General features: G+C 41.4%; 1 protein-coding gene across 1 annotated transcript; it reads right to left on the reverse strand.

The window, feature by feature from the left end:
* Positions 1-6: 6 nt before the first annotated feature.
* Positions 7-25,319, reverse strand: LOC135212222 (zinc finger protein 211-like). Its single transcript, XM_064245664.1, has 5 exons — positions 25,227-25,319; positions 22,281-22,499; positions 20,486-20,689; positions 15,565-15,747; positions 7-2,488 (listed from the first exon to the last, which is right to left on the reverse strand). The coding sequence occupies exons 1-5, from the start codon at positions 25,317-25,319 to the stop codon at positions 1,925-1,927; spliced, it is 1,263 nt and encodes a 420-aa protein (XP_064101734.1). The 3' UTR covers positions 7-1,924.
* Between the last annotated feature and the right edge of the window lie 2,601 nt (positions 25,320-27,920).

Consider the following 27,920-nt stretch of genomic DNA (forward strand, 5'->3'; position numbering starts at 1 on the left):
TAATGTACGGCACTAAAATTATTTAAAAAAATGTAAAGTAGATACTACTAAAGAAACGAAGTGGCAGCATTGTTGATTCTGAGCATTTGAAATTTAATTTCTGAACTGATAAGATGATGGTCAACAAAAGCTCAAGTGGTTTTATGTAAAATTTTTGGCATAATCTTAACTCAGCAAACCAAGTACATACTATTAATTCAAAACTGCAACTTGACAAGATCATCAAACAGATCTTGACTATCAGCTGGCTGATGTATGAAAAATCCACAAACATTAAAATTACTCGGCGTGTTAATTATAAGAATGAATATCTTAACTTCCTTAAGGGAGACCACACACTTAAAAATGACTTAACATCAGGCAATCACAGAAATAGGTATACAGCTATTAAAGTTATAATTTCAGCCTTCATTGCTGGTATACCATATGTCTGGCACTGTAACTTTTATAGTTGCTAACATATTAGTGATAATAAAAGGCCATAAAATGAAGAGAAAAACATAGTGAAAACATAGGATTAGAGTGACAGTCTTTTAGTACTGTAGTTTTATATTCAACTTTATGAGATAATGCCTCTATAGGATTTAACAGACCTTCTAACAACAAATATTAAGAGCCTTGATATGATTACAAATCAATAGGATGATATTACTAGAATAAGAGAAAAAAGATACTGTATCTAGAAAGACAAAACTGACAAAAGAAGAACAAAAGAAAGAAGTTCAGCCAAATATGTACAATGTCTGAATATTCCTGCTGAGACATCCTAATTCTAGTATAATTTAATGATTAACAGATTAAATCATTTCACTGTGAGACATCTCGAACAATAATAAATGAGAACAAATTAAAGTTAACCGCAAATGAAAATCCCACTAAGATGAACACAGGAAAAAAATATAACTAACTATACCACCTTCCTCTCAAGAAGAGTAACTCAAAAATTTATTCTAACAATCCAAGCAGTACTCCTGACTCAAAATAAGCTGAACCAAATGCTATGTCGCTATGCTGCCGTGTCTTGCAAAAGATTGTCCTCATAAAATAGTCACATAAAACAGATGACAACTGCAACCTTAACACTAAAAGAAAACAGAATTAAAATAAAAATATGTCCAACATACCATTTGTTTTTTACCTTATATAAAGTATACATGCATAAGCAAAACAACATAAAAACACTTGCAAAATCACAGCAAAACCATAAGAATGTTTATGAATACCAAATGTCACCTATTTCTGTATAAATCTTGGCATATCAAATAACTTGCAGACTGTCATTGTTGTTCTTCACATCCCATGTTATCACTGTTCTCTAGAAAACATCATACCAGTATCACAATCCTGGTTTATTCATTTGCATATGTAGATTAAATCACTGTTTATAGATTACACTACCTTCAACTGACTAGCTTGATGCCATAATTGTAATAAACTACATTTAAATTTCATTCATAAAAATATAATTTGTATGTAGTGGAATTTAGATTCACATTTCAACATAACAAAAACTATAATTACAGTATCATAGAGTATTTAAGCAGAAAACCTTTTAAAAAGCTCTCAAGCTTTCAATGTACAAGTACAGTACGTAGTACAGTGCTTGGAAAACATCTGTATAAATTTCAGTTTTTGGAAACTTTTCAGAAATAACATGTCAACCCAGATAAAACACCCCTGACACTAGCCTTTCTTTGGCACAATATAACAAGTCAGGTACATTTGGCAAAAGATATCAAGAACTTATCATCAATGCACAGGCCTCAAGATCTGACTAATATCGCCAGTTCACGTTGCATAGAATCTTAGTTTCAAATTATTCTAAGTTCATTTGTAAGGTTTCAATAAGAAATAAGACTCCAACAAATTACCCTGAAGATGAAACCTTGACTCTGGGTTTTCTTGTCTCTTGGCTAAATTGCTGTTATTCATCGGTAGCATCAGTAACTGTTGGTAATATGTTTGGCGAGGTGAAAGTAGATAAATCTGTCAAGCTTCCAGAATTACTATCATCATCTCCATCTATTCCGGGAGCAATAACATCACTAACATTTTCCTTTTTAATCTCACTTTCTTTATTTAGTTTCTCAATTCCAAGGTCTACTGTCATTTTTCTAATTTTGAATGCATTCTCCTCAGAACTGCTGCGCCGTTTATACCTACCTTGGAATTCATATGGAGCTTCTGGCAATTCAGGAATCTCTTTGCTTTCTGACAAGAGACCTTCCTTACGTCGCCTCTTTTCCATGATTGCCATTCTGATGCGTTCACGACGTTGCTTAAGGACTGGACAGGTTCTCTCTGAGTGCAAAGTATACGCCATAATGGAAAATACACGTTTTCCACAATGGCTGCAGGAGAAGGTACAACAACAGTCTTTTGTGTAATTGCATCTGTCACACACAATTTCTTCACTGACCTTTTCATGTTCTTTCCCTGCTGACCTCCGCTTTCTAGGCACTGTTGAGGTTGGTGATGATGGCGATTCCTGTAAGACACCAATGTTAAATATTTAACAAAACAATACCAATAAAATCATATAATTACAGGAGCTTCATAGACGAAAACTGAGTTACTTCAATTAATTCCCCACACTAAACAGTAAAAATTCATTTAGGAGTTACATTTTTTACACCACAATAAACTTGTAACACTACTCTGAAGCACTGTAGTAAGAGATGTATCAGCGATCACACTGTATATTCTCAAAACAAACATTCATTTAGGTCTAACTAAACTACGTATTTACAGATAAAATTTTAATTCAATATCAAAACCTTATACCTACCCTTCTATTCCAGACAAATACATTATTTCAATCTCACCCAGTAAACAATAAATTTGTTAAATAACCATAAAGGTGATAAGAATCTGAAAGTTTTTACAGGTATAAAATTTCTCAAATTTATTTTCATAATGCCAGCTATCAGTCAAACCTGCATTTGAGTTTAACATGATTGATTAGGGTGTAGGGCCCACACATGGACCTTACACACACACTCACACATACACCTTCACCACACCCGCCATTATCTTGCGACAAGGAACTTATGGAAGAAACATGTGGTGGATAAAAGAAACACAACTTCTCTCATATGACGTTTGTACACATATCTTCGCTATTATTATTACATTTCATGTATTATTACCACTGTATGTATTGCACTGCCAGCTTTCCAACCATATATGTATCATCTTCAGTCTAATGTCCTGTATCATTTTACATGTATGTATATTTCTGTCTGTGTACAAACACAAATGCTTTAACTTAATCCTTGTTTTGACCTGTCAAGAGTTCGGAAGCTACACTGCGGCTCGCACGAGTCCCTGACCTGTGTGAATGTTTTCTGAATAAATCAGTAAGCTACAGACTCCAAATCTTACTCGTACCTCACCTCACATTAGTGACCTGCTGAGATGACTGGCCTGGCCAGCAACAGCGGGACCGACCTCGCCAACTAAACCCTTGTTGCCTCCTCCATACGTCTACCTCCATTCACTCCCCACAGCCAAGAAGCAGGGTTCTTCAGGGGGAAACTATCTTCCTCACAATGAAAATCACCTCAACAATGCGCAGAGTAGACGCCATTGGTGCCTCGAGATATGAAAGGCTCAACTTACGAAAAACTCGAGATACGAAAGCTAATAAAAAAATTTTTACGGCTCTACATATGAAAATTGCTCAAGATACGAAAGGTTGTTGCTGTAAAGTCCGAGATTCGCCCGGACCACCGATAACAATTTTGAAACTCGCACCCCGTCAACTGAGTAGACTCGCCACGATCCTCCTGCTCTCCCATTGGTTCCTGATGCTAGTCACTGCCATGAGATCCTTCTCTCCTGTTGGTCAGCATCCCTCCCATCATGCATCTACTACGTAGCGGCGTGCTTCTTCGGCCACTGCACATCATCATCTGTATCGTACGCACGCGGTATTCGTTCATTCATACGATTTCGTGTATTAACGTAAATTCGTTAGTGATTTCGTTGTAGTATACTTTATCGTGTTGTGTGAGAACTTTACTCCATACTTATACGTACTACATAACATAATTACGTACAGTATATACGTAGTCATGGGTCCCAAGAAACTTGAAATTCACAGAAAGAAGAGGATGCTCTCTTTGGAAACGAAGATGGAGATTATCAAGAAGTATGAAGCTGGTATGCGATTGAGTGTAATTGCCAAGGAATACGGCCGAAATCCGTCGACAATAGGCACCATCCTTAAGCAGAAGGATGCCATCAAAGAAGCTACACCTTCAAAGGGTGTCACTATTTTGTCCAGCAAGAGGACCCACGTGCATGACGAGATGGAAAGGCTTCTTCTTGTCTGGATAAAAGACAAAGAAATCGCTGGCGATACGATAACGGAGACCGCAATCTCCCACAAGGCCAGCGCTATTTTCGGCAATTTGATTGCCCAGGCCGAAGACGACGGAGGAGAAGGGACATCAACGCCCAGACTTCAAGGCTCCGCATGGGTGGTTTGAGAAATTCCGTAAACGGACTGGCATCCATTCGGTGGTGCAGCACGGGGAGGCTGTCAGCTCGGACACGAAAGCGGCCAAAGCCTTTAAAAAGACATTCGACGAGATGATGACCAAGGAAGGGTACAGTTCTCAGCAAGTCTTCAACTGTGATGAGACTGGCCTTTTTTGGAAAAAAAAAAAAAATGCCTCACCGGACGTACATCACCCAGGAAGAGAAGAAGCTCGGGCAAAGCCACTAAGCCTGAAAGACAGGCTTACGCTCGCACTTTGTTCTAACGCCAGTGGGGATTGCAAGGTGAAGCCCCTACTGGTCTATCATTCCGAGACTCCTCAAGCCTTCAAGGCCCACAAGTGCTTAAGGAGAAGCTTCCAGTGATGTGGAGGGCTAAGGCGAAAGCCTGGGTAACGAGGCTTTTGTTCACAGAGTGGGTAAATCTGTGTTTCGGCCCGACAGTGAAGAAATTCTTGGAAGAGAAGTGCCTCCCTCTGAAATGCCTGCTGGTGTTGGACAATGCCCCTGCTCACCCTCCTGGCCTCGAGGAAGATATCCTAGTGGAGTATTCCTTCATCAAGGTTCTTTATCTTCCGCCTAACACCACCCCTCTCCTCCAGCCCATGGACCAGCAAGTGATATCGAACTTCAAGAAGCTGTATATGAAACATCTTTTCAAGAGATGTTTCGACATCACCGATACCACAAACCTCACCTTGTGAGAATTTTGGAAGGAGCATTTCGATGTTGTGATATGCATCCAACTCATTGACCAAGCTTGGCAGGAGGTTTCGAGGCGAACCTTGAATTCCTCGTGGAGGAAACTCGGGCCTGATGCCGTACCCGCCTGAGACTTCGAGGGATTCAACGTGGGCAAAACTGGTGCTGCAGATTCAGAAACAGTTGACGATCCTAAAAACTGTTTCACAACCAAATCTTGACGAGATCGTTGCACTCAGCAAGTCCATGGGCTGGTCGTCGACGAGGACGACATCAACGACCTTCTCGAGGAGCACCAGAGGAGCTTACGACGGATGACCTGAAGGAGTTGGAGGCAAAAATTAAGGATGTTCTAGCTGCTTTTCATAAAGTGCAATCATTTGTAGAAAAAAGACACCCCAATTTAAAGAGGCCTTTAGTAGGAGTAAGCAAAAAGGAAGATCCAATTGATACTAAAAAACAGAAAGTTGAAAGTGGTAATGAAGTTGAAAGAAAAAAAGAAAAAAAAAACGTACGTAAGTATAAAAAAAGTAAAAAAAAAAAAAAAAAATTAAAAAAAAAAAGTAAAAATCAAAAGACAGAATTTTTTTTATAATTTTAGTTTTTTGTAAAGTTAAGTGTTACACTTTTGTTAATGTGTTTCGTAAAATTTAGTTTATGTATGTTTTCCTAACATTTTTTTATGTGTTTCTTAAAGTTAAGTGTACGTACGTATCTGCCGTTTGTTCCTCCTCTCTCGCCACTTTCGGAGATAGCCTCACTCGAAAGGTTAGCTTCCAGATTTTACTACATACATATAGTATTTCTTGTATACCATGTATACACTAACACACTTTATTTACAGGTAATTAGCAGTACGTATTAAGTTAGGTATTGAATGGTCCAAATTGTTGTAGCATTTCATTGTTTATAGGTCAATTTAGCTGTATTATGAAATTTACTGGGGTGTTTTTGGAGGGCTTGGAACGGATTAGCCATTTTACAAGTAAAATGTGGTCCAAGATACGAAAAGCTCATGATACGAAGGCCGCCTCGCAACGGATTAATTTTGTATCTCGAGGTACCACTGTAGATACCCCCATCACCTGTGAACTACTGAAGGATCAGCTGAAGTCATCTTTCAGGGTGTCAAGAAATTCCTCAACTACGTGGGGGCACCGACAGGAGATGAGTGAATGCTGCAAGTCACTGGTGATCTATGGCAGATCACCAGCCAACCTGAGTCACCCTTGGACCTTACAAGGGAGGTACTCCTCACACACTACCCTGCTGACAGCAGCAACAGCAGCAGCATGTTGGACCCAGCAGACGGCAGACAAGGAGTCTGACAGCAAACCAGAGGGTTACCTGCTCCCATTTCAGAGGATGCCTGTTGCAAATACAATTGCACCAATCACTCATCGTCACATACCAAGGCAGGAGCTAGAGAAAGGAGTGCCATGGCCTGAGAACGACACCGCATGCACTGTTCAACGCATCTTAGGCAAAAGTCCTTATGGCTGAGCGTTGATGTTGCTTGTGAAGATGACCTACCGCATGGCAAGAAAGGTGTATGTCCCTTACGAACTGCAGAACGTAAAATATGTGTTCATACCGGTAGATGCACACAGATCCTACCCCCTCTACTCAGGGCCATACCACATTGACCTGTAGCTGTAGGCCTTGGGGGAAGAACCATTACCTCTCTAGTCAAAATAGACTAAGATGTCTCCACCCAGTGTTCCTCATTTTTTTTTTACGATCATGGAATTGCCAAAATTTTAAAGTTATGTTTATTTTCAAGATTTAGGTTAAAATATTTTAGTTTAAAACTGTAGAACAAATGTTTGTTTTGTATTTAGCAACCAGCCTTTGTTTGGAGAGCACATGGTTGGTGTAATACATGATCCTTGGTAGCCTTTTTAAGAAAGTGAAAATTGTTAAAGAATCTGTCATTCATTTTTTGGAAGTTTTTGCTAAACAAATGATCCACAATGTATTATCAATTTAGTTCAACTTTTCAGATAACATGGTCTACAATTTCCAAGGCATTAGCCTACACGAGTTATTAGCCTAACCAATTCATTGCAAATAATTTAAGACTATGGTAGCTATTCTTTGTAGCCTGTAACCTAAGATTATATATCGTAAAGGTGATTTAAATAACCCTGATTAGGTAGTTACCTAATGTTTCAGAGATAAGTTCCTAGAAATTGATAACCAGGCTACACAATTTTCATTATATATAGCCTGCATATTTAGCATGACCTCAATAACAAAGGTCTAGGTAATACCTATTGTTAAGTGATAGTAAACTTCACTAAACATCCTGTCAGACTAAATTGTTAGCCTAGACCACATAAACTAAGACTAGTAGAAAATTGGCAACCTGTGCCAGATGAGATAGTAGCATAACCTTAAGGCTACATTTTAAGTATGTGGTTTAAATAACACGTAACCTTGAGTGTTGGTTTAAAATTTTAATTAGATATTATTTTAAATTAGGCCTAGAGTAAGTGCTAATTTAGTTATAAGTAAGGTAAAATAACAACCTAACAAAAAAGTTAATATGTATTAGTAGGATGGTTTTATATAGCCTAGTTTATCTGTACGGCAACATACAGTGGTACCTGAGATGAGGAAAGGCTCAACTTACGAAAAACTCGAGATACGAAAGCCAATGTCAAAAAATTTAACGGCCCTACATACGAAAAAGTTTTCAAGATACGAAAGGTTCTGAAAGTCCGAGATTCACCCGATAACAATTTTGAAACTCGCGCCGCGCGCCGCCATCTTAGTTCTAGTAGACTCGCCACCATCCTCCTGCTCTCCCATTGGTTCCTGATGCTAGCCACTGCCATGAGATCCTTCTCTCCTATAGGACAGCATCCCTCCCATCATGCATCTTATACGTACGTATGTGGTGGCATCCCTACCCCGGCCACCTCGTACCAGATTCTTTATCGTACGCATGCGGCATTCGTTCGGTCCAACAATTTCATTTAGTAATGTAAATTCGTTAGTGATTTCGTTGTGCTACTTTATTGTGTTGTGTGCGAACCTAATTAGTATACGTACTACATAACTTAATTACGTACAGTATAGTCATGGGTCCCAAGAAAGTTGCTGAAGTTCACAGAAAGAAGAGAATGCTTTCTATGGAGACAAAAAATGGAGATATGTAATAAAAAAATATGAAGCTGGCTTGCGGTTGAGTGTGATCGCTAAGGAATACGGCCGAAATCCGTCGACGAAAGGCACTATCCTTAAGCAGAAGGAAGCCATCAAAGCAGATACACCTTCCAAGGGCGTGACCATTTTGTCCAACAAGAGGAGCCATGTGCATAATGAAATGGAAAGGCTGCTTCTTGTATGGATTGAGGACAAAGAAATCGATGGCGATACGATAACCGAGACGGCAATCTGCCAGAAGGCCAGCGCTATTTTCGGCGATTTGAATGCCCAAGCCAAAGACGATGGCGGAGAGGGGACATCAACGGCAACCCCAGAGTTCAAGGCTTCTCATGGGTGGTTCAAAAAATTCCGTAAACGGACTGGCATCCATTCAGTGGTGAAGAAATTGAAATTACGTAAAGTGTAAAAAAAGTAAAAAGAAATGTAAAAATAAAAAAAAAGACAAAATAAATTTTATTCTAAGTTTTTTGTAAAGTTAAGTGTTACAGTTTTGTTAATGTGTTTTGTAAAGTTTAGTTTGTTTTTCTGACATTTTTTTATGTGTTTCGTAAAGTTAAGTGTACATATCTGCGTTGTCCTCCTCCTCCTTTCTGCCGCCACTTTCGGAGATAGCCTCACTCGAAAGGTAAGCTTCCACATTTTACGTACAGTAATATTTCTTGTTACCATGTACACTAATATACACTTTATTTACAGGTTTTGCATTTCTGTTATTAATTTAGGTATTGAATGGTCCAAATTGTTGTAATATTTCATTGTTTATAGGTCAATTTAGCTTTATTATGAAATTTACTGGGGTATTTTTGGAGGGCTTGGAACGGATTAGCCATTTTACATGTAAAATGTGGTCCAAGATATGAAAACCTCATGATACGAAGGGCGCCTCAGAACGGATTAATTTCGTATCTCGAGGTACTACTGTACTAAAGTATTCTAAGCTTAGCAAAATTACTCGGTTTGCTGTGACTTGGTAGCCTAGTCTGTATGTAAAACTACAAACTAGTACTATATTCAAGGCTCAAAAATTACTGGGTTCAATAAAATTATCTTGCTTTATGACTATCTGGCCTAGTTAATTGATAAGGTTATACTATATTAAAATCTTGTGAAGCTTATATTTTTTTTAAATATAAACCTAGAATAGGTAGTGGCCTAACCAGATTAAGTAGGAATCCCTTTTTAAAGTGAATATCCCTCTATTAGCCTAGAAACAAATATGGCCTGAGTATCAGACAAGAGGGTAGATTATGTCTTTTACATATCTATCATATCTTGTAGTTGAATCAGCTAAAAAGGAAATAAGAATGATAAAAGTACCGTTAGTACTGTTATAATCGTTGCTTAAATGCTGCACCCATAACCAACTGAACAATAACAGTTGTTTGCTACAACAACCAAACCGAATCTGATAACATTTTGCTTGCATTACAGCCATTGCATGATAGTAACAAATTACTGCATAGTTTTGTTACACAAATGACGTTAAGTAGAATAGGACCGATATATTTTTTTACGCTATACATTTATTTCACTATGGAGAAAATAACTGGGGCAAGGAAATAAAGTATAGAGTATGTACTGCTAAATTTAATTGCTGCATTTGTAGCTGAAGCTGAGAAAACAATGTTCACACTGCTAATGACTATAAATTATCGTGCATTAGTAACATGATGAAAGGACCGCAAATATTAGTGGAGAAAATGTATTTTAACAAAATATACTCACCATGAAAGAACATTTCTTTACTGTTGTTTTCATGCCGCTAACAGATTATGTAAATATCGTATTATTATGATATAGGATGAAAATAACAAATGCAATCAGTTTTTTACACAAAATAACATGCTCCCGACACCATCTATTAAAAAATAAAAATAACAATCGAGTTTATAACAAGACGTACATATTTCAGTCATATTTCAACTTATAATGACAAATTTTATAAGACAACTTTTATTTATAGGACAATTTGTATTTTTCCAGCGCCTAGCTGGATCCGGTTAAATCACAGATGAAAGCAAGGAATCTTGTGAGATCTGGCAATGCGTGCGTATATTGGGTGAAGAGTGGTCAAGGACCGCGCATCTACGCCACTGCATCAGTCTTTTCTAACTGCCTGAGTGAGAATTGTGGTTGACCTCTCTCTCGCCCTTACTCGGTTCATTGCCCGTTTTCATTGTGTGTGTGTGTGTGTGTGTGTGTGTGTGTGTGTGTGTGTGTGTGTGTGTGTGTGTGTGTGTGTGTGTGTGTGTGTGTGTGTGTGCTGTTATTATGGCTTCTTCTGCTCCTGCTCGGCCTCGTCAACATTTATGCCCTGGAACTTCAGGTTTTCCATGTTCTTGTTTTTTGGCTTCGGCTGTGACTGACCCCCACATCATTTGTAGTAGGTGTCGCTCTAATGTTTGTACAATAACGAATCCTTGTACAGAATACCATGCGTGGCCTAAAGAGCAGAGTAGAAGTTGTTTTATAGCGAGAGGGAGCATCGTAGGGTTTCTACTCTTTCTTTGTGGGAGGGTTTTTCTTCTCCTTTTCCCGATTGCTTTGTCTCCTGCTGCGATCACACCCCCATAGTAGTGTTGTGCCCTTTGTCCCCTTCCTTTTCTTCCATCGATTCATGGTTGGAAGTATCGGGAGGACCTAAGGCTGATTTTTGTAATGTCGCACCTTCTTCTTCGGGAGTTAATTTGATTCCTGAAAGGGAGGAGGCTTTTTCATCATTGTCTTCTACTGCAGAGTCGGAGGCGTCCAAGATGGCGGTGCTTTGGAAAACGATGGGGCTGCGGGGTTCTCCTGTTCTTGGAGAGTTTGCTGACGCACTTCATAGATGCTCGCTAACCCCCTCCTCATGCTGTCCAGGCCCTCCCCCCTCTTCCTGGCCTCATCTTTGTGTAGCCAAGGTCAGCCCATATAGTATTGTTCAGCTAAGGACAGTTGCCACTTCTTCGAGTCAGAGGGAAGCCGTGGCTTCAGCCCCGCAACAGACGTCACAGGATCAGTCATTTTGTATCTCTCTGCCAGTTTGGCGTCTGCTTCCAGTTCGGATCAAGGGAGCTGAAAGTGTCATCGCCACTATGATGTCACTTCCATCGATGACGTCACTTCCAGTCGTCTCCACTGCGCTGCCTCGCTCATCTATGTCGTCATCGTTCGCTGCCATGACGTCATCTCTGCCATCCAGTTCGCTGCATCTCTCTTCCATGACATCGGAGCCTTCTCTTGCTGATCTGTCTGAGGCTTTATGACAGGTGGTTCTTAAGAGATTGGACTCTGTTTTGGAAGATATGTTGGCTGCCATGTCGGCTGGGAGGACTGGAAGCAAGCATGTTGTATTGCCCCGCCTCCTGCAAAGAGATTGCGTAAGGAGCCAGTGCTGTCTTCCTCTCCTCCCAATCTCCACAGTGTCGGCGTATCAGGGCGTTGGAAGGCTAAGGACTTTGCTCTTTCTTCACCTGCAAGTGAGGAGCAACACGCCAGTGTTTCTGAAGTGTTGGTGTTTCGGAGCGCATTAGTGTATCTTCCCATGTGCAATCTGCAGTGGCTGCTTCGTCCTCTGCATCGAAGTCAACGAGGCGTGTGCAACCTCCCCGCCCCGTTCGTGCACATGTTTGCAGGTATTCTCACTTCTTCTCTAGGGCCTATTCGTCGCTGTAAGGATGACAAGGTGCTGTCAAGAGGTCGAAGGTTGTGAGCATGGAGTTGGTGCAGCAGGAGTGTTTGCCTGCCCCTCTCCCTGGTACTTCCAGGAGCTCGATTCCATGAGATTCTTATTCGTTCTCGAGTGTTCGGGATTCCTCTCCAGCTCACCATTCGTACGTCTGCCACGCCCATGCCGTTCACGCCATGTTAAAGAGTCATCTGTTGGGAGAGTGGTAGTGATGGTTCCCTAGTGTTGTGGTTGGTTCGTCGCGGGAGTCAGTGCTTGGATCTGACCCAGACAAGTTAGTTGGTGTTTTGGGCTGTTTTGGCTGCTGGTATTCTGTTAATTGAACGAGGAAGGCGCTTTTGATGAACCTGCACACCCTTCTTGTCATCAGTCCTCCGTTGGCTGGAGCAGGAAGGAGACATGCAAGTTTTTGTCTTCCTTTTCAGAAGTTGATGATCTCATGTGTGGATTCAACAATTTGGAGAGTAGGAATCAGGCTCGGTCATCTTACACTCCTTCCTGCTTGGAAGCCTTGCTGGGAGCTACGCAAGATCTCAAGTTATCGTTTCAACTTCCTTTGTTGGGGCACGTCCAGTCAGTCTTGCATAAGGTTAACGCCTCTGTTTCAGATCGGGACAGTTCGCTTCGCTCTAGGGGCTCTGCCAAGCTGCTTCCCCCGCCTCTCACAAGGCATAGGAAGTACTATGCTATGAACTCAGCCTTTTGATGTCGCATCATCTTAACCCGGACGTCATTCGTCTGAAGCCGAGATTGACTTTGGAGCAGGTGAGGTCGGTGGCTCCATCGTTGTCTCCACAAGATGCCTCAGCAGTGGAATCATGGCAGCCTCCATGTTGCAGACGGTTTCTTGGCTGGACTTCTGCTCTATGGTCATAGCCAAGATACTTCTGACAAGTCCCCAAAAGGGTTGATGAGTGCGTTCTCTCCTGCCAGTTTGTTGCAGTCAGGAGGCAAGGTGTTTTTGTATCTGGCTCACCTCAGTGTTAATTTATGGGCTAACCTTCTCCTGATTAGAAGAGACGCAGCTTTATCCAGGATGAAAAGATCAGTTGACCCTGAGTCCTTGCTGGCGTTGAGGAATGGGGATCTGTTGTAGTCTCAATTTTTGTTCCCTTGGATCGAGCTGGAGGATGTGATAGACTGGTGCCGGCTAACACCAAGGACGGATTGGTGCTCCAGGCTGTGTCTAAGTGTGAGTCTCGTCCTCGGAGACGTCCAACTCCTCCAGCAGCTGCCACGAAGATCGTTGCCTGGTAGGCCGTTGAGGAGTTAGGTTTCGGCAGGGCCTCCCTGCTCATCCCGGACTAGGTCAGAGGACCAACGTCCCTTTTGCTCCCGTTCCTTTAAACCGAGAAGGGGCCCCAGGGGGCAGAGGTAAAGGATGCCGTCGGTAGGTTAGGCGCCTTCTCCCTCTCCTGTGCCGGGTAGGGTGGGGTGGTGCCTGGCAGGCCATTGGGCCAAGTCTGAGTTATGGAGTGGAGAAGTGGGTGGTAGATGTCCTTCAGGTGGGGTACCTACTGCCATTCGACTTCTCTCCTCCTCTCTCGGACAAGCCGCAGCTCAGGAGGGCGTATCCTCCAGATTCTCTGAAGTTCTTGGCTCTTCAGGAGGAAGCGCCGAAGATACTGGACAAGGATGCGATAAAGGAAGTGGTGCATCCGTCTCTGGGATTTTACAGTCACATCTTCTTGGTGCCCTAAGGCGTTGGGAGATTGGAGATCTGTGATCGACTTAATCCACCTTGAATCACTTCATCAGGAAGACACGGTTCAAGATAGAGATCCAGCGTTCAGTGTTTGCAGCTTTGAGGGAAGGCGACTTCATGCTGTCGATAACAACTTGGTTTTTTTCACTACAGGGCCACCTTAAGGCATGACTCTCAGTTAAAATGTTCCGTAGCAGGTTGCTCGGACGTCTTTTGCTAGTGGGAATGGCCCATACCACTTGCCATCAACATAGTCCCTGTAATAATCAGGACAAATCTGTTTGGTTGCCAGATATGTGCAAAATTTGTAGCATGCTCTTGGCAGCAAGCTTTAAGGATGAAACTGTCCTTTTTAGGTGGTCTCAATGGGTCCTAGGGTTCAGCAAGGGTGAGGACAGGGAAGATTTTATATATCTGTCAGAACTCCAACAGCATATACTTAACCCCTTCTCTGAAGATTCATATTCGAGCCAAAACCCAGTAACATCAGTCACCACTACCCCCCATGTTCATCCTGCAGAGGAAATAAAGGGGAATTTCTTAAGGATTATGAGGTAGATCTAGATACCGAAAAGGGACCTGGACAGTTTCTATAAATCTTAAAGATGCATACTGGCACATCCCTATTGCTGTTCCCTTCCGGCCCTTCCTAGGGTTCTGGATAGGGAAAAGCACATAAAGGTTCAAAGTCATGACTTTTGGGCTAAACATTGCCCCAATAATCTTTACAAAATTGGTGCCGATAGTCGTCCGAGAACTCAGGAAAGAAGGAATACATCTAATTGCTTATTTAGACAGCTGGTCAACAGGCTCCAGTCAAAAGGTTGCATAATAATTGGAAAATCAAGCTTCATGCCCAGCAGACAATTTCATTGCCTGGGAATGTGTAGGGATACTGTTCATGGCCTTTTGTACCTCCACCTCAAAACAGAACAAATTAAGGAAAAACCTCAAAAGAATTCCTGACAGCCCACTGTTTCCATACGGCAGTTAGAATGTATGATGGGTCTGCTGCAGTTTGCAACAGTAACAGATCCAATACTCAGACTGCAAAAGAAAAATGTGAGCAAATTTTGGCTGTCACAAGCAAGAAAAAAGATGAGACAAATCTCACGAAATGAATCAGAAAGTTGGGGAGATACTTCGGCCATGGACTCGGAAGGAATCTTGGCAAAACAGGTCACCCTGACTCCTCCATCTGTAATCTTGTGATATCTGGCAATGCATGCGTAAATTGGGTGAAGAGTGGTTAAGGGCCACTCACCTACACCACTGCGCAAGTCTTTTCTTTAACCGCCTGGGCGAGAGTTGTGTTTAAACTCTCTTGGCCTTTACCCGGTTCTTTGTCCGTTTTGATTGTGTTTAGTGTGTGTGTGTGTGTGTGTTTGGCTGATATTATGGCTTCTTTTGCTCCTTCTCAGTATCGTCTACGTGTGTGCCCCCCCATATCAGGTTTTCCGTGTTCTAATTTTTTGGCTTCAGCAGCAATCCCTACATCACATGTAGCAGGTGCCATTCTAATTTTTGGACTATAACGAATCCACAGAGGCTGAACATGGTGCCAGTGCGTTTATGAAGCTGAGTTACTTTTACAGTGGTATAAAATTGAAAAAGCTATTGTCAATAGATAGGTATTTTAATGTAACAAAAAGAAGCTAAACAACATTTTCTTGAAAATGTCATTGGAAAAACTGAATGTTCGACATAAGAAATGTTCGACAAACAAGGTACCACTGTATTTGGGTAATATTCAAGTATAAAAGAACTAAAACAAAAACAGCTGGTTTTTACTTACAACAATAAAACAACTAACCTTCTTTATGCAAAGGCCCTTTTGCAGGTGGTTTTTAAGACGTGTTTCTGAAGAGCATCGAAGCCCGCAGTGCTGACATCTGTGAGAAACTTGGCAGATGTTCTTCTCTTTGTGACACTTAAATCTATCTTCACTTGCAAACATTTGTAGGCAGTCTGTACAACGATGGTACCCTTCTGGTACCTGTTAAAAAATGCAAACAATATTACTACATGAGTTTTAAAATGAATCCTACTGGTACGGAGGTACCACTTACAATGTGCCTTAGATGGCACACTGTAGATGGTAACAAATGCTTTTCCCATGTTTCTGGGGCCCAGCTGAATTGCTTTCTGACTTTTACTTTTTATGTTAATCTTGGTCTTTTCCTAATTAGCTGTGCAACTTCAAAGTTACCCAAGTCTTATTTTCATCCCTAATTAAAGAACATATACTTCAAGAAAGTATTGAAAGATTCTAGAAATGAGACTCAATGGTCTTATATAATAATAATAATAATAATAATAATAATCATAACTAATAATAAATAATAATAATAATAATAATAATAATAATAATAATAATAATAATAATAATAATAATAATAATAATATTAAAAATAATGGCAGAATTCACAGAATTGATTTTGTACAATATTCTTTCAATTCTCCTTATGATTTTCCTTTCTGGCACGCTGGTATTATAAAGCAGCTGTCCAATGTTCATCGTGCTGTAGGTCGTCAACGAAATTTCGGGGGGCGGGCTGGTGTTATCAAAAGCAAAACTGGTTATCAGGGACAGGCTGGGGTCGTCAACAGGTATACAGGTGGGTTTCGTAGGTCGGGAACAGGCCGTAGTCGTCAGGGTCTATCCGGTATTTCTTGTTATTTCTTCTTTTCTGGTTTTTCAAGGCGTCTACATGTTTCGGCCACCTCGTTTGGCCATCTTCGGGACGGGATCGCTGAGTGCAATGGTCTGTGTCAGATGTATTCACGCTATTTATTGCATTCGGTTGGCTTGAAGAAACAGGTACCATCACTTTTCATTGGGCAATACCTGTGACGTCACGAGCGATGTCATCAGGGGGCCCGTTTGCTGGTTGGCTGTCCTCTTCGTGGGCGGAGCCTCATCCTTATTGGTGATGGTGGAGGTCCCCTCGAAGGGCGTGCTACCAGGTCGTCCTCAGGGCGAGAGCTTGAGCTGCGATCACCCTCAGGGTTACTAGGGACGTCCTCAGGATGAGAGCTAATGCTTCTATCATCCTCAGGATCCCTCTGGTGCGATGGTCGTTGTGGGGCGGTGTCTGCTGCTCCTCCTGACGGCGGTTGGGGAGGAGGAGGTCCTCCTGTGTGATGTTCAAACTGGGCTTCTCCCTCCCGATGTGCAGCGCTTCTAAGATTCGCAAAACGACGTAGATCGGGTGCCTGGTCGATAACCTCGAAGTTAACCGACGATGTCGCTGCGTCGGATTCTTTTATTATGGCAGTCCTTGCATGATTAAATACCGCTCCTTCCTGCGCGTGACAGGAGATCCTCTTGGAGAGGCGCATTGACGTCATCCCGATGTAAGTTCCGAGGCATCCTCGGATTGGGACGTGTATCTGTAAATGACGTTCGTCCTCTTCAAGGGATCCTGCAACGGTGCGGGGTTATTTTTCATAATAAGACTGCATGTTTTTTACTTGTATAAAATATGATCAAGTTGATCTGCTTGTTGTTGTCGGTCGGGGAAACGTGATTCCTGATTATTTCCCGTAGGGCTCGCTCGTCTTCTTTTATACCGCCGATGGAAGGTGCCCTTGTAGAAAAAATTAATTTTCTGCTGGGTCTGGACGGGGGTTCCTGTAGGTACCATTCTTCCATGCTCTTCCTGAAGACGTTCTGGATGCTTCGGTTGGTGTGTGGGCCGTTGTTACTAGGACCTGGGCTGCACGTTCCATCTCCTTATGGTGTCCTGCCATGTTGAACAATGGGAAAGAGCTCTCCTGACGTAGGCGCTGATGGTGGTGTCCTTATAGCGTTCAGGGCATTCACTCTCGCCGTTCAGACACATTCCAGGTTCGTGGGCTTCGTGTAAAACCCGTGTAGCGAACGCACCCTCCTTCTGTTCAACCAGGACGTCCAGGAAGGGAAGACGGCCATCACGGCTATATTCGATGGTAAATCGTAAACGGCTGTTGGTGTGGAAGGCTTGACGTATTACCTCGATCTCCTCCCTCGTTCCTGCTTGGATGAAAGTGTCATCTATATATCTTACAACCTCGGGTACATCTACGGTAATGTGAAAACTCATAAACATGGAAACCCTTTAAGACCTATCATTTAGCCAAATACCCAGCACCCACATACCACCTTGCTAAACAACAACTAAATACTATTCTCACCCCCTACATCCCCAGCACACATAGTTTTTGAAGTCGTCTGCGGAGTTTTCTGCAAGCCTTAAGATCCGCGCCCATGGAGGCAGTATTGCATCGATGGATGTAGAGTCGCTGTTTACTAACGTTCCTGTAGATGAAACCATCGAAATGATCCTTGAACGTGTCTAACAGAGACCCATCCACCGACCCGCTGAATATCCCCGAACACGCCCTTCGCTCTCTGCTGGAAATATGCACCAAGAAGGCTCCCTTCATTAACCACCATGGCCATATGTACTTACAAATCGATGGTGTAGCGATGGGATCCCCCACCCCCCTCGGGGTCCTGTTTGCGAACTTTTACATGGGCATGGTGGAGGAGCGTGTCTTTAGGAGCATTAGGAAGCCATCTATATACGTAAGATATATAGATGACACTTTCATCCAAGCAGGAACGAGGGAGGAGATCGAGGTAATACGTCAAGCCTTCCACACCAACAGCCGTTTACGATTTACCATCGAATATAGCCGTGATGGCCGTCTTCCCTTCCTGGACGTCCTGGTTGAACAGAAGGAGGGTGCGTTCGCTACACGGGTTTTACACGAAGCCCACGAACCTGGGAATGTGTCTGAACGGCGGAGGTGAATGCCCTGAACGCTATAAGGACACCACCATCAGCGCCTACGTCAGGAGAGCTCTTTCCCATTGTTCAACATGGGCAGACACCCATAAGGAGATGGAACGTGTAGCCCCAGGTCCTAGTAAACACGGACACACCAACCGAAGCATCCAGAACGTCTTCAGGAAGAGCATGGAAGAATGGTACCTACAGGAACCCCGTCCAGACCCCCAGCAGAAAATTAATTTTTTCTACAAGGGCACCTTCCATCGGCGGTATAAAGAAGACGAGCGAGCCCTACGGGAAATAATCAGGAATCACGTTTCCCGACCGACAACACAAGCAGATCAACTTGATCATATTTTATACAAGTAAAAAAACATGCAGTCTTATTATGAAAAATAACCCCGCACCGTTGCAGGATCCCTTGAAGAGGACGAACGTCATTTACAGATACACGTGCCCAATCCGAGGATGCCTCGGAACTTACATCGGGATTGACGTCAATGCTTCCTGCTCCAAGAGGATCTCCTGTCACGCGCAGGAAGGTAGCGGTATTTAATCATGCAAGGACTGCCCATAATAAAAGAATCCGACGCAGCGACACGTTCGGTAACTCGAGGTTATCGACCAGGCACCCGATCTACGTCGTTTGCGAATCTTAGAAGCGCTGCACATCGGGAGGAGAAGCCCAGTTTGAACATCACACAGGAGACCTTCCTCCTCCCCACCGCCGTCAGAGAGAGCAGCAGACACCGCCCCACAACGACCATCGCACCAGAGGGATCCTGAGGATGATAGAAGCATTAGCTCTCATCCTGAGGACGTCCCTAGTAACCCTGAGGGTGATCGCAGCTCAAGCTCTCGCCCTGAGGACGACCTGGTAGCACGCCCTTCGAGGGGACTCCACCATCACCAATAAGGATGAGCTCCGCCCACGAAGAGGACAGCCAACATCAACGGGCCCCCCATGATGACATCGCTCGTGACGTCACAGGTATTGCCCAATGAAAAGTGAGGTACCTGTTTCTTCAAGCCAACCGAATGCAATAAATAGCGTGAATACATCTTGACACAGACCATTGCACTCAGCGATCCCGTCCCGAAGATGGCCAAACGAGGTGGCCGAAACATGTAGACGCCTTGAAAACCATAAAAGAAGAAAAATAACAAGAAATACCGGATAGACCCCTGACGACTACGGCCTGTTCCCGACCTACGAAACCCACCTGTATACCTGTTGACGACCCCAGCCTGTCCCTGATAACCAGTTTTGCTTTTGATAACACCAGCCCGCCCGAATTTCCGTTGACGACCTACAGCACGATGAACATTGGACAGCTGCTTTATAATACCAGCGTGCCAGAAAGGAAATCATAAGGAGAATTGAAAGAATATTGTACAAATCAATTCTGTGAATTCTGCCATTATTTTTAATAACTTGTTTGAAAGAAGGTCTGTTTCCAGCATACAATAATATAATAATAATAATAATAATAATAATATGTCTTGTTACAGGTTACTGATGCTTCAACAGATTTAATTTGATTAAATTTTTCTAAATTCTTTTACTTAATATCCTCTCTGGACTACAAGAAAGATAAAAGACAGGACATATTCATTACTTCAGAGTAGCATGCAAAAATACTAAAACAGGTACTATTTAAAATACTAAAACTTCCTTCACAGATACAATATATACAAGCAAAATAAAGTGATACTGGTGTTAAGTTTGTAGGCAGGTCCATTGAGTTCCACGAGTCAATTCCAGGTGCAATAGAAAGAGACAGGTCTAGTAGGGTAGCCATAATCAATGCTGGTAATAATTTTCTGTACAGGTAGCTGAGTAAAGGGATATGGTCACAATGAAGGCTGAGCTCATCAACTCATCGGATCTGGCACAAACTTCCATAAGTACCAAATAATTTTCCCCTAAAACAAGGATTTAACATAAGCACAAACCTCTTTTGTAGAAAGGCCTCGACAATTGCCTTTCTTCATATGATAATAGAGGGATATTTTGCTCTTGTAAGCTTTGTCACAATATGGACAAACTTCGTTACGGCCTTCGTTGTGAGTGAGCCTATGGGTCTTCATATTATGAATGAAACTGAAAGACTTTCCACATATGTCACAAGGATATGGTTTTTCTCCTGTGTGGACCACCTGAAAAAAAAATAGATGAAAATTATACTAATAATTGAAATGCCATCATCTACCTTCATCTCAGATCTGAAGCAAAACTAATTCTTATCAGAGGAATCTAACCAATCACAACTATCATGTACCTTAAAAATGAAACCTTACAAAATTGGAACTCAGCATCATATGTCCCAATTAAAAATCTAATGAAGTGCAGTATGATCATTCATAATTTTGTCATATTACTATCATTATCAATGAACATTTTTGTCAAACTATCCTTTTACAAAGATGAATGAGAAATGAATTGACACCACTCTTGTTTTTTGTACTTCCTGCCTGAATCCCATTCTGGTATAGGTCTTTATCTATACAATTTCCCAAATATTTTATGGGTTTTTCTATTAGTGTTCACACTGCTACTTCTGTCTACACTTTTGAATATAAGTTGGTAATCCCTTCTCAAATGTTCAAACAATCTCAATCTTTGAGATTATGGTCTATTTTCCAGCTACTCAATGCCAAATTTGTCCTTAACCTCCACAATTGTAATATGATTTTTCTACTGCATTCTGATAATGAATCTCAGCATTCTTTAGTCACATCATTTCAAAATCTACTCTATTTTTTTCATCAGTTAACTTTTCCCTAAAGCAAAGCATAGCATAACCTGCAGTAATCTTTTTCCTTTCCCCCTCACCCTGCCTCTTCCCATTTTCTTTTTACTACCCTCTCAATATTTGCTGCATAATCCAGTATGTCCCCCATCATAACAATAATGTTCTGCCTCACATTCAGATTGCCCTTCCAACACAGGGTGCTCACCCTTCATCTCTTCCCCATCACTTTTCATATAATACAGACATCAACAATTTTATTCAACATTTTGCAACCTTGAATAATCTTGGGACACCATCTATTACACTTAACACAGTACTGTGTTTGTCACCATACCGTTCTCCTAGTATCCTAGTTTGCACTTGGCCTTAACTAATGCGTTTACTTCCCTGATACTAGGAGCTTTATGTTGCTTATGTTAATTTCAATCCACTTTACTCCCTTCAACTCTCCCATCTTTGAAGCAACTGATAGCCTCTCTCCCATCTGATATCAACATTAAGGTAACAGCATATGGCAGCTCCCAAAGGTACCCTTTCAGCACCACTTTGTAAATTCTTTATTTACTATGAAAAACGAAGAAGGTATTAGGGTTGATTCCCTATTGATACTGTATTAATTTATCTCAAAATATTCTCATACATATGAACATGTTCACTCTTAACCTTGTGTTATGGTACAGTTACATCACTAGTTCCATTAATCTTTCTGGTAACCCTTGATTTTATGATATCCAATTAATTATGCACTTGTCTTTGTACTCTGCCAAATGCCCATTCAAGATAACAGAGGTATTTTCTGTAGTTGTCTTATTATAAAGATGGCTTCTTTTGTCAATTTTCTCTAAAAGCCTGCAAACTACAGGATAGGGGATTCTGATTTGTCTTCAATTATGCAGGGGACCTCCATCTTGCATCTAGTTTACCCTATACTATAAGAGATATTACGTATTACAAAAAAATAGGTTTTATGTATACTGACAAAAATGGCCACTTACTAAATGATCTCGAAGATTGGATCGGCAGTTGAAAGTTTTACCACAGTAGTCACATTCAAATCCTTTCTTACCAGACCCCGCATTGAGGTCTGGCGTAGGATGTGCTGTACGTCTATGCTCCTTGAGTGCTTCCAGATTAGCCAAATCCTCCCCACAGGTTGCACAACGGACTCCCTCAGCTGTGGTGGGAATCAAAACATGGGTTCTTTGGAAATATTTCTGTGCAAAATTAGAACATATTACATGCTCTATAGACAAACATTGCATATATTGTCTCAAAACAACTTAATGTTTTTAAAATCCATGAATAATAAATATCCTTCTTCATCATAACAAACTCCTGAAGAATAGCTCTTTTATTTCAATGGTATCTTGTACATAAATTTTTCTCTATAATTTAGTCACTTTCTCTTTTATTGCCTCACCACATTGTATATTAAGCCCAGTTACATAAGTCAAGATCAATATCTACTACTTAACAAAACAGCTGGAACACTGAAGTATCAGATTTACTAATCAGAAGTACTAATCAGATTTCACACTGATAAGTTTTAGGGCCTGGATAACTTCAGAACACCAATAACAACTGAAACTTCCACCTGGCAGTATATTTAAACTATTAAGAAAAAATGACATTGCTTAGTAAGAGAGCGAGAATTATAGATTACATTTACTTAAAATGTTTAACTAAACAAATTACTACAGCATCTGAAATTTAAAACACTAAAAACATTCTTAGCTGAACAACAAGTATCTTGTCCCTCCATTCAAAATTACAAGTGATTCAATTGAATATAGAATTTAGGCCAAAGGCCAAGCACTGGAAACCTATGAGGTCATTCAGTGCTGAAATGGAAATTAAACAGTAAAAAAGTTTGAAACGTGAAACAGGAGCAAAAACTCACAATTGCACTATGAATCAACTGTCAAGAGAAAAGTGGAAAGTAAGATGGAAGAGAAAAGGCTATGAAAGGAGGTACAGTAAGAGGAATGAAAGGGGTTGCAGCTAGGGGCTGAAAGTACACTTGCAAAGGGCCTTTAAGTAATGCCTACAGTACACCACATAAGGTGGACTGACAGCACTACCCTCCTTCAGGGATTACAAGTGATTGATACAGTACTAGTATAACAAGAGAGTAAATTACTGTAATATCTTAATCATTAGCCATCATGTGGGCATACAGGTTTAAAATCTCTTATCCATAATTTTGGAGAAAAGTAATCATTTGCAAAAGTCAAACAGCACAAATGTAATATTTATAATATTGAGGTTTTATGTCAGCAAAAGTTGTTTTGCTTGCTGTATTTATTTACAGTATGTTGTATGTATTATCAACTTATGTATTTTATTGTATTACAGAATATAAACATCGTGATCGCATGCCATCTGGATTTGATTGTTTATATTCTTAAAATCTCCACTGAATGAGTACCACCAATATCTTCATTGCCATTAGTTGCTATAAGAAACCTAATTCGGAGATAATTTTTCTTGTAAATGAAGAAAGGTGGGTTTAAAATGTGGCTATACATAACCTGCAGCTTCAATTTACTACTGGTATTCTTTCTAAAGATTTCATTTTTGCTTATAGAAGCCTCTTTTGAGAATAAGCAACTTCTAACAACTAGACAACTTGATAGTTACATTTCTAAAAACTGGAATTTGTTTAATGGAGGATGGAGCACCATCATAGATATTACGATTGATGAAATTGTGGAGAGAGAGAGAGAGAGAGAGAGAGAGAGAGAGAGAGAGAGAGAGAGAGAGAGAGAGAGAGAGAGAGAGAGAGAGAGAGATTATTCTTCCGGTCAGGTTGTTACACTGACAGATACCCATTTGCAAAAGTTGAATAACAGTTGTATTGAGAATAGTAATGATAATTTTAATAAAACCGTTATTTTACTGAATCTAAATCATATTGCATCTATTATTATCATATCATTATCATATTGGTTAGATGGTATGAACAGAGTACTAATCAGTATTATTGCTGTACTATTATCCTATTACAAGGTGAACAGAGTACTACATACTAATCATGCGCCATTTGCATTCTGGTACTGTTTACATTTTATAAATTATCAGCTGATTGCATTTTACCAACATCACTGTCTTTAGTTGATGAATGAAACTTAATTCAGATACATTTCTTTTATAAAGTATCAAAGATGGGTTTACAAAATGCAACTACTTTATCTATAAATACAGCATATTAAATGAAGTAAATGTGTGGTTTTGCCAGTTTCAGGCATTGCTATTGTGTCCAAAACATTTTGTGCTTGCTCATTATTTGTTTCTTCAACCAAAGCCTAATGTGCTGCTTAAATTTAGTGGCATACTTTCTTAACACATTTTTTGTCATTGTGTGATGGATGAATGAAAGTATTTTTTATTCTTATTTTTGAAATTTCATTAAAAACAGTGTGCAACAAGTCGACAACTATAATGCATCTCCTTCTCTTCATAAACATGTGTTAGTTACAGTAACTAACATCAGCACACAGCTGCTGTCGATTCTGTTGTTTGTAATGAATCCTTACACATTCCAAAAGTTGGTAAGCCTGGTTGAATGTATGATAATTTGTAATTAACCTACTGCACTTTTTCTCTCAGATCTATTACAGTAATTAATTAAAAGCTAACTTATATAAGCCTTATTGGTGAAATCTATTAAAAATGAGACAGGCATAGGAAGCCTAGCCTAGTATAATCTACAAAAAACACATAACAAAAAAAAACCCTGCATATAAGCATATCCTCAAATAATGTACCAAAGATGCATCTCTCACTATACAGTTAACCCTTGGTATTTGCAGGGGATCTGCACCACAACCACCCTGCGAATAGCTTAAGTCTGCGAATACTGACAACCTCTCTAAAAATACTTAGAACTGCCTAATATGACAAATTTTCTAAGACAATTTGTATTTTTCATAGCTACAAACCTGAGGTCTTAACAATAGGATCATTTCTAGCGCCTTGCTGGATCCAGTTAAATTGCAGATGAAAGCAAGGAATCTTGTGAGATCTAGCACCATGTGCGTATATCAGGTGAAGCGTGGTCAAGACCACACACCCACGCCACAGCATCAGTCTTCCTAACTAAGGATGTCTTACCAAGACAGAGGGGCAGCTAGATGGGCAGTACAATGTTAAGACCTCAGGTTTGTAGCTATAAAAAATACAAATTGTCTTGAAAATTTGTCATTTGTTCATACGCGAACAAACCTTCGGTCTTCACAATAACTTCCGGAGGGGAGGAGGTGATGCCCGTGAGAAGCTAGATACATTGATATCCAACCACCCAGATTACTGAGCGACATACAATGTTATATGGGAGAATCATTGCATAGGAACTAAAGAGAAACTTTGACTGTCCAATAACAAACCAACACACCAGGGTTTCTTACCACTCCCTACTCAACCTTGCCAAGGAGCGGAGCATATGCTACCAAATAGTGGGTTGGTTATTTGCATACCAAGCGACCAAACTAACAGTATGACTACCTTACTCACCTGTATCAGACCAGTCCTGTGAATGATGTCTATTCCTCAACCTGCCCAAAGGAAAAAGGAAAGGTACAAGAGAAAGAAAGACCACCTAACTCACTCATTCTCTCATCCACACAATCATCTTGGGTAAGATACAAATGTGCTCTGTTAAGGGCAATGATGAGTTACACAATCTGTTGGGCAGCCAACACAGGACCCAGGGAAACGTTTTGTCCCATAGATCTGTTGGGCAACATCCTTAAGATAGAAAGAAGTGAACGTGGACTGCGTAACCAAGTACCAGCGCTCAGCACTCTATGCACAGCCAAGTTCTTTTTGAAAGCCAAAGAGGGACCAATACCCATAATGTCATGTGCTCTAGAGTCAAGAGTCAAGTATGCCTGTCTGATGGCTTCCTGTATCCAAAAAGATAGTATTCTTTGATACCTCTTTCTTTGTACGTCCCGTGCTAACTAAAAGTCTGCAGCAGCCTGGTGTAAGGTACCATGTCCTTTTAAGATAGCAATGCAGAGCCCTGACAGACACAATAAAAGCTCATGAGCATCACTGCCAACAAAGTCAAACAATGTCATTCAGTGATGGAATGGAAAGGAGGCGAACCTATCATCGTGCACAGAGGGATTCTGGGTCTTGGCCACGAATTCCAGGGACAAATTCGAAGGACACTGACCCCAACCCCTTGTGTGCTTCACATCATAGCTCAGACCGTGCAGCTCCCCTACTCTTCAAAGATGCCAAGGCCAGGAGGAAAACCATCTTGAGCGTCAAGTCCCTGTCAAATGAATGACACAAAGGGATATGGACCCTTAGTGAAACTTCTCAGAACCAAGGAAACATCCCATGTCGGAGGCTTGAGCTACCTAGGAGAACTCGATTGTTCAAACCCCTTAAACTAGCAAGAAAAGTTCCCAGTATGAGATGTCGATACCTCTAAGACGTAACACTAAACTCATGGGCCACCCTGTAGCCTCTAATGGCAGAAAAAGACAAACGTTTCTCATCTCTGAGGAAGGTAAAAAAAGTCTGCTATGTGCTGGATAGAGGTTGCGAGTGGAGAAAAACCCCGTTTACAACACCCACCACAGTAAATCACCCATTTGCCTTGGTAAACTGCAGAGGTCAACCTTCTGAGACTGCTGGACATATGCCCCGCTGTTCTTTGAGAAAAGCCTCTCACTCGAAGGAGATGGTACTAGATAGCCTCCAACCGTGAAGAGACAAGGATTCTACTGACTGGTGGAACCTTTCTGCATGCAGCTGACAGAGGAGATGCCATCAAGGGGGAATTTCCCTCAGAACCTCTGACAACAGCGACAGCAGATCTGGACACTATTCCGCCTGAAGCCACAGAGGGGCTACCAAAGACATCCTGAGACTGTGAACTCATCAGCCTGACGGATAAAACAAAACGGAGGGAAGGCATACACCTCCAGGTTGTCCCAGGGATGTTGGAATGTGTCCTCCGCTAACACTAGAGGATCTGGAACCACTGAACAGAATATCTCCAGTTTCCTGTTGAACTGGGTCGCAAAAATGTCAAATTGTCCAGCATAGGTCTCCCCCAAACCTGGAAGAGCTTGTCTGCTACTACCTGATGAAGGGATCACTCTGTGCCTAGGATCTGATCCCAACGACTGAGCTTGTCTGCGACCACATTCTGTTTGCCTGGGATATACCTGGCTGAGAGCTCTACCGAATTGCTGACCGCCCACTGGTGAACCTCGATGGTCAAGAGATGAAGATGACATGAAACCAGGCCTCCCTGCTTGTTCACATTAGCGACCTCCGTGGTGTTGTCTGACATGAGAACGACAGAATGACCCTCTACTTTTTCCCGAAACTCCTTCAGACCCAGAAAGGCTGCCTTAACTCCAAGACGTTGATATGCTGCTATTTGTTCTCCAAACTCCAAACGCCTGAGGCAATGAGGCCACCTAAATGAGGCCCCCAACCTGTGAGGGAGGCGTCTGAAAACAGAAGGAAGTCCAGAGGAAGAGAACGCAGAGGAACACCCTGCAATAGATTGTGGTCATCCAACCACCAATGAAGGTCTTCTCTTACTTCCAGAGTCAGAGGAACCTTTGAGAGGGGCGAGTCCCCCGCCGGGGAGCAGAATTCCCTCAGCC

Source organism: Macrobrachium nipponense, chromosome 40 (assembly GCF_015104395.2).
Source record: "Macrobrachium nipponense isolate FS-2020 chromosome 40, ASM1510439v2, whole genome shotgun sequence".
Taxonomy (NCBI): Eukaryota; Metazoa; Arthropoda; class Malacostraca; order Decapoda; family Palaemonidae; genus Macrobrachium; species Macrobrachium nipponense.

Coding starts and splice junctions, on each gene's coding strand:
- LOC135212222 (XM_064245664.1), bottom strand. CDS start 25,319: ATGGTGCTAGATCTCACAAGATTCCTTGCTTTCATCTGCAATTTAACT. Junction 22,500..25,226: donor TCCTATTGTTAAGACCTCAG/GTTTGTAGCTAT, acceptor AATTTTGCACAG/AAATATTTCCAAAGAACCCA. Junction 20,690..22,280: donor CCAATCTTCGAGATCATTTA/GTAAGTGGCCAT, acceptor TTTTTTTTTCAG/GTGGTCCACACAGGAGAAAA.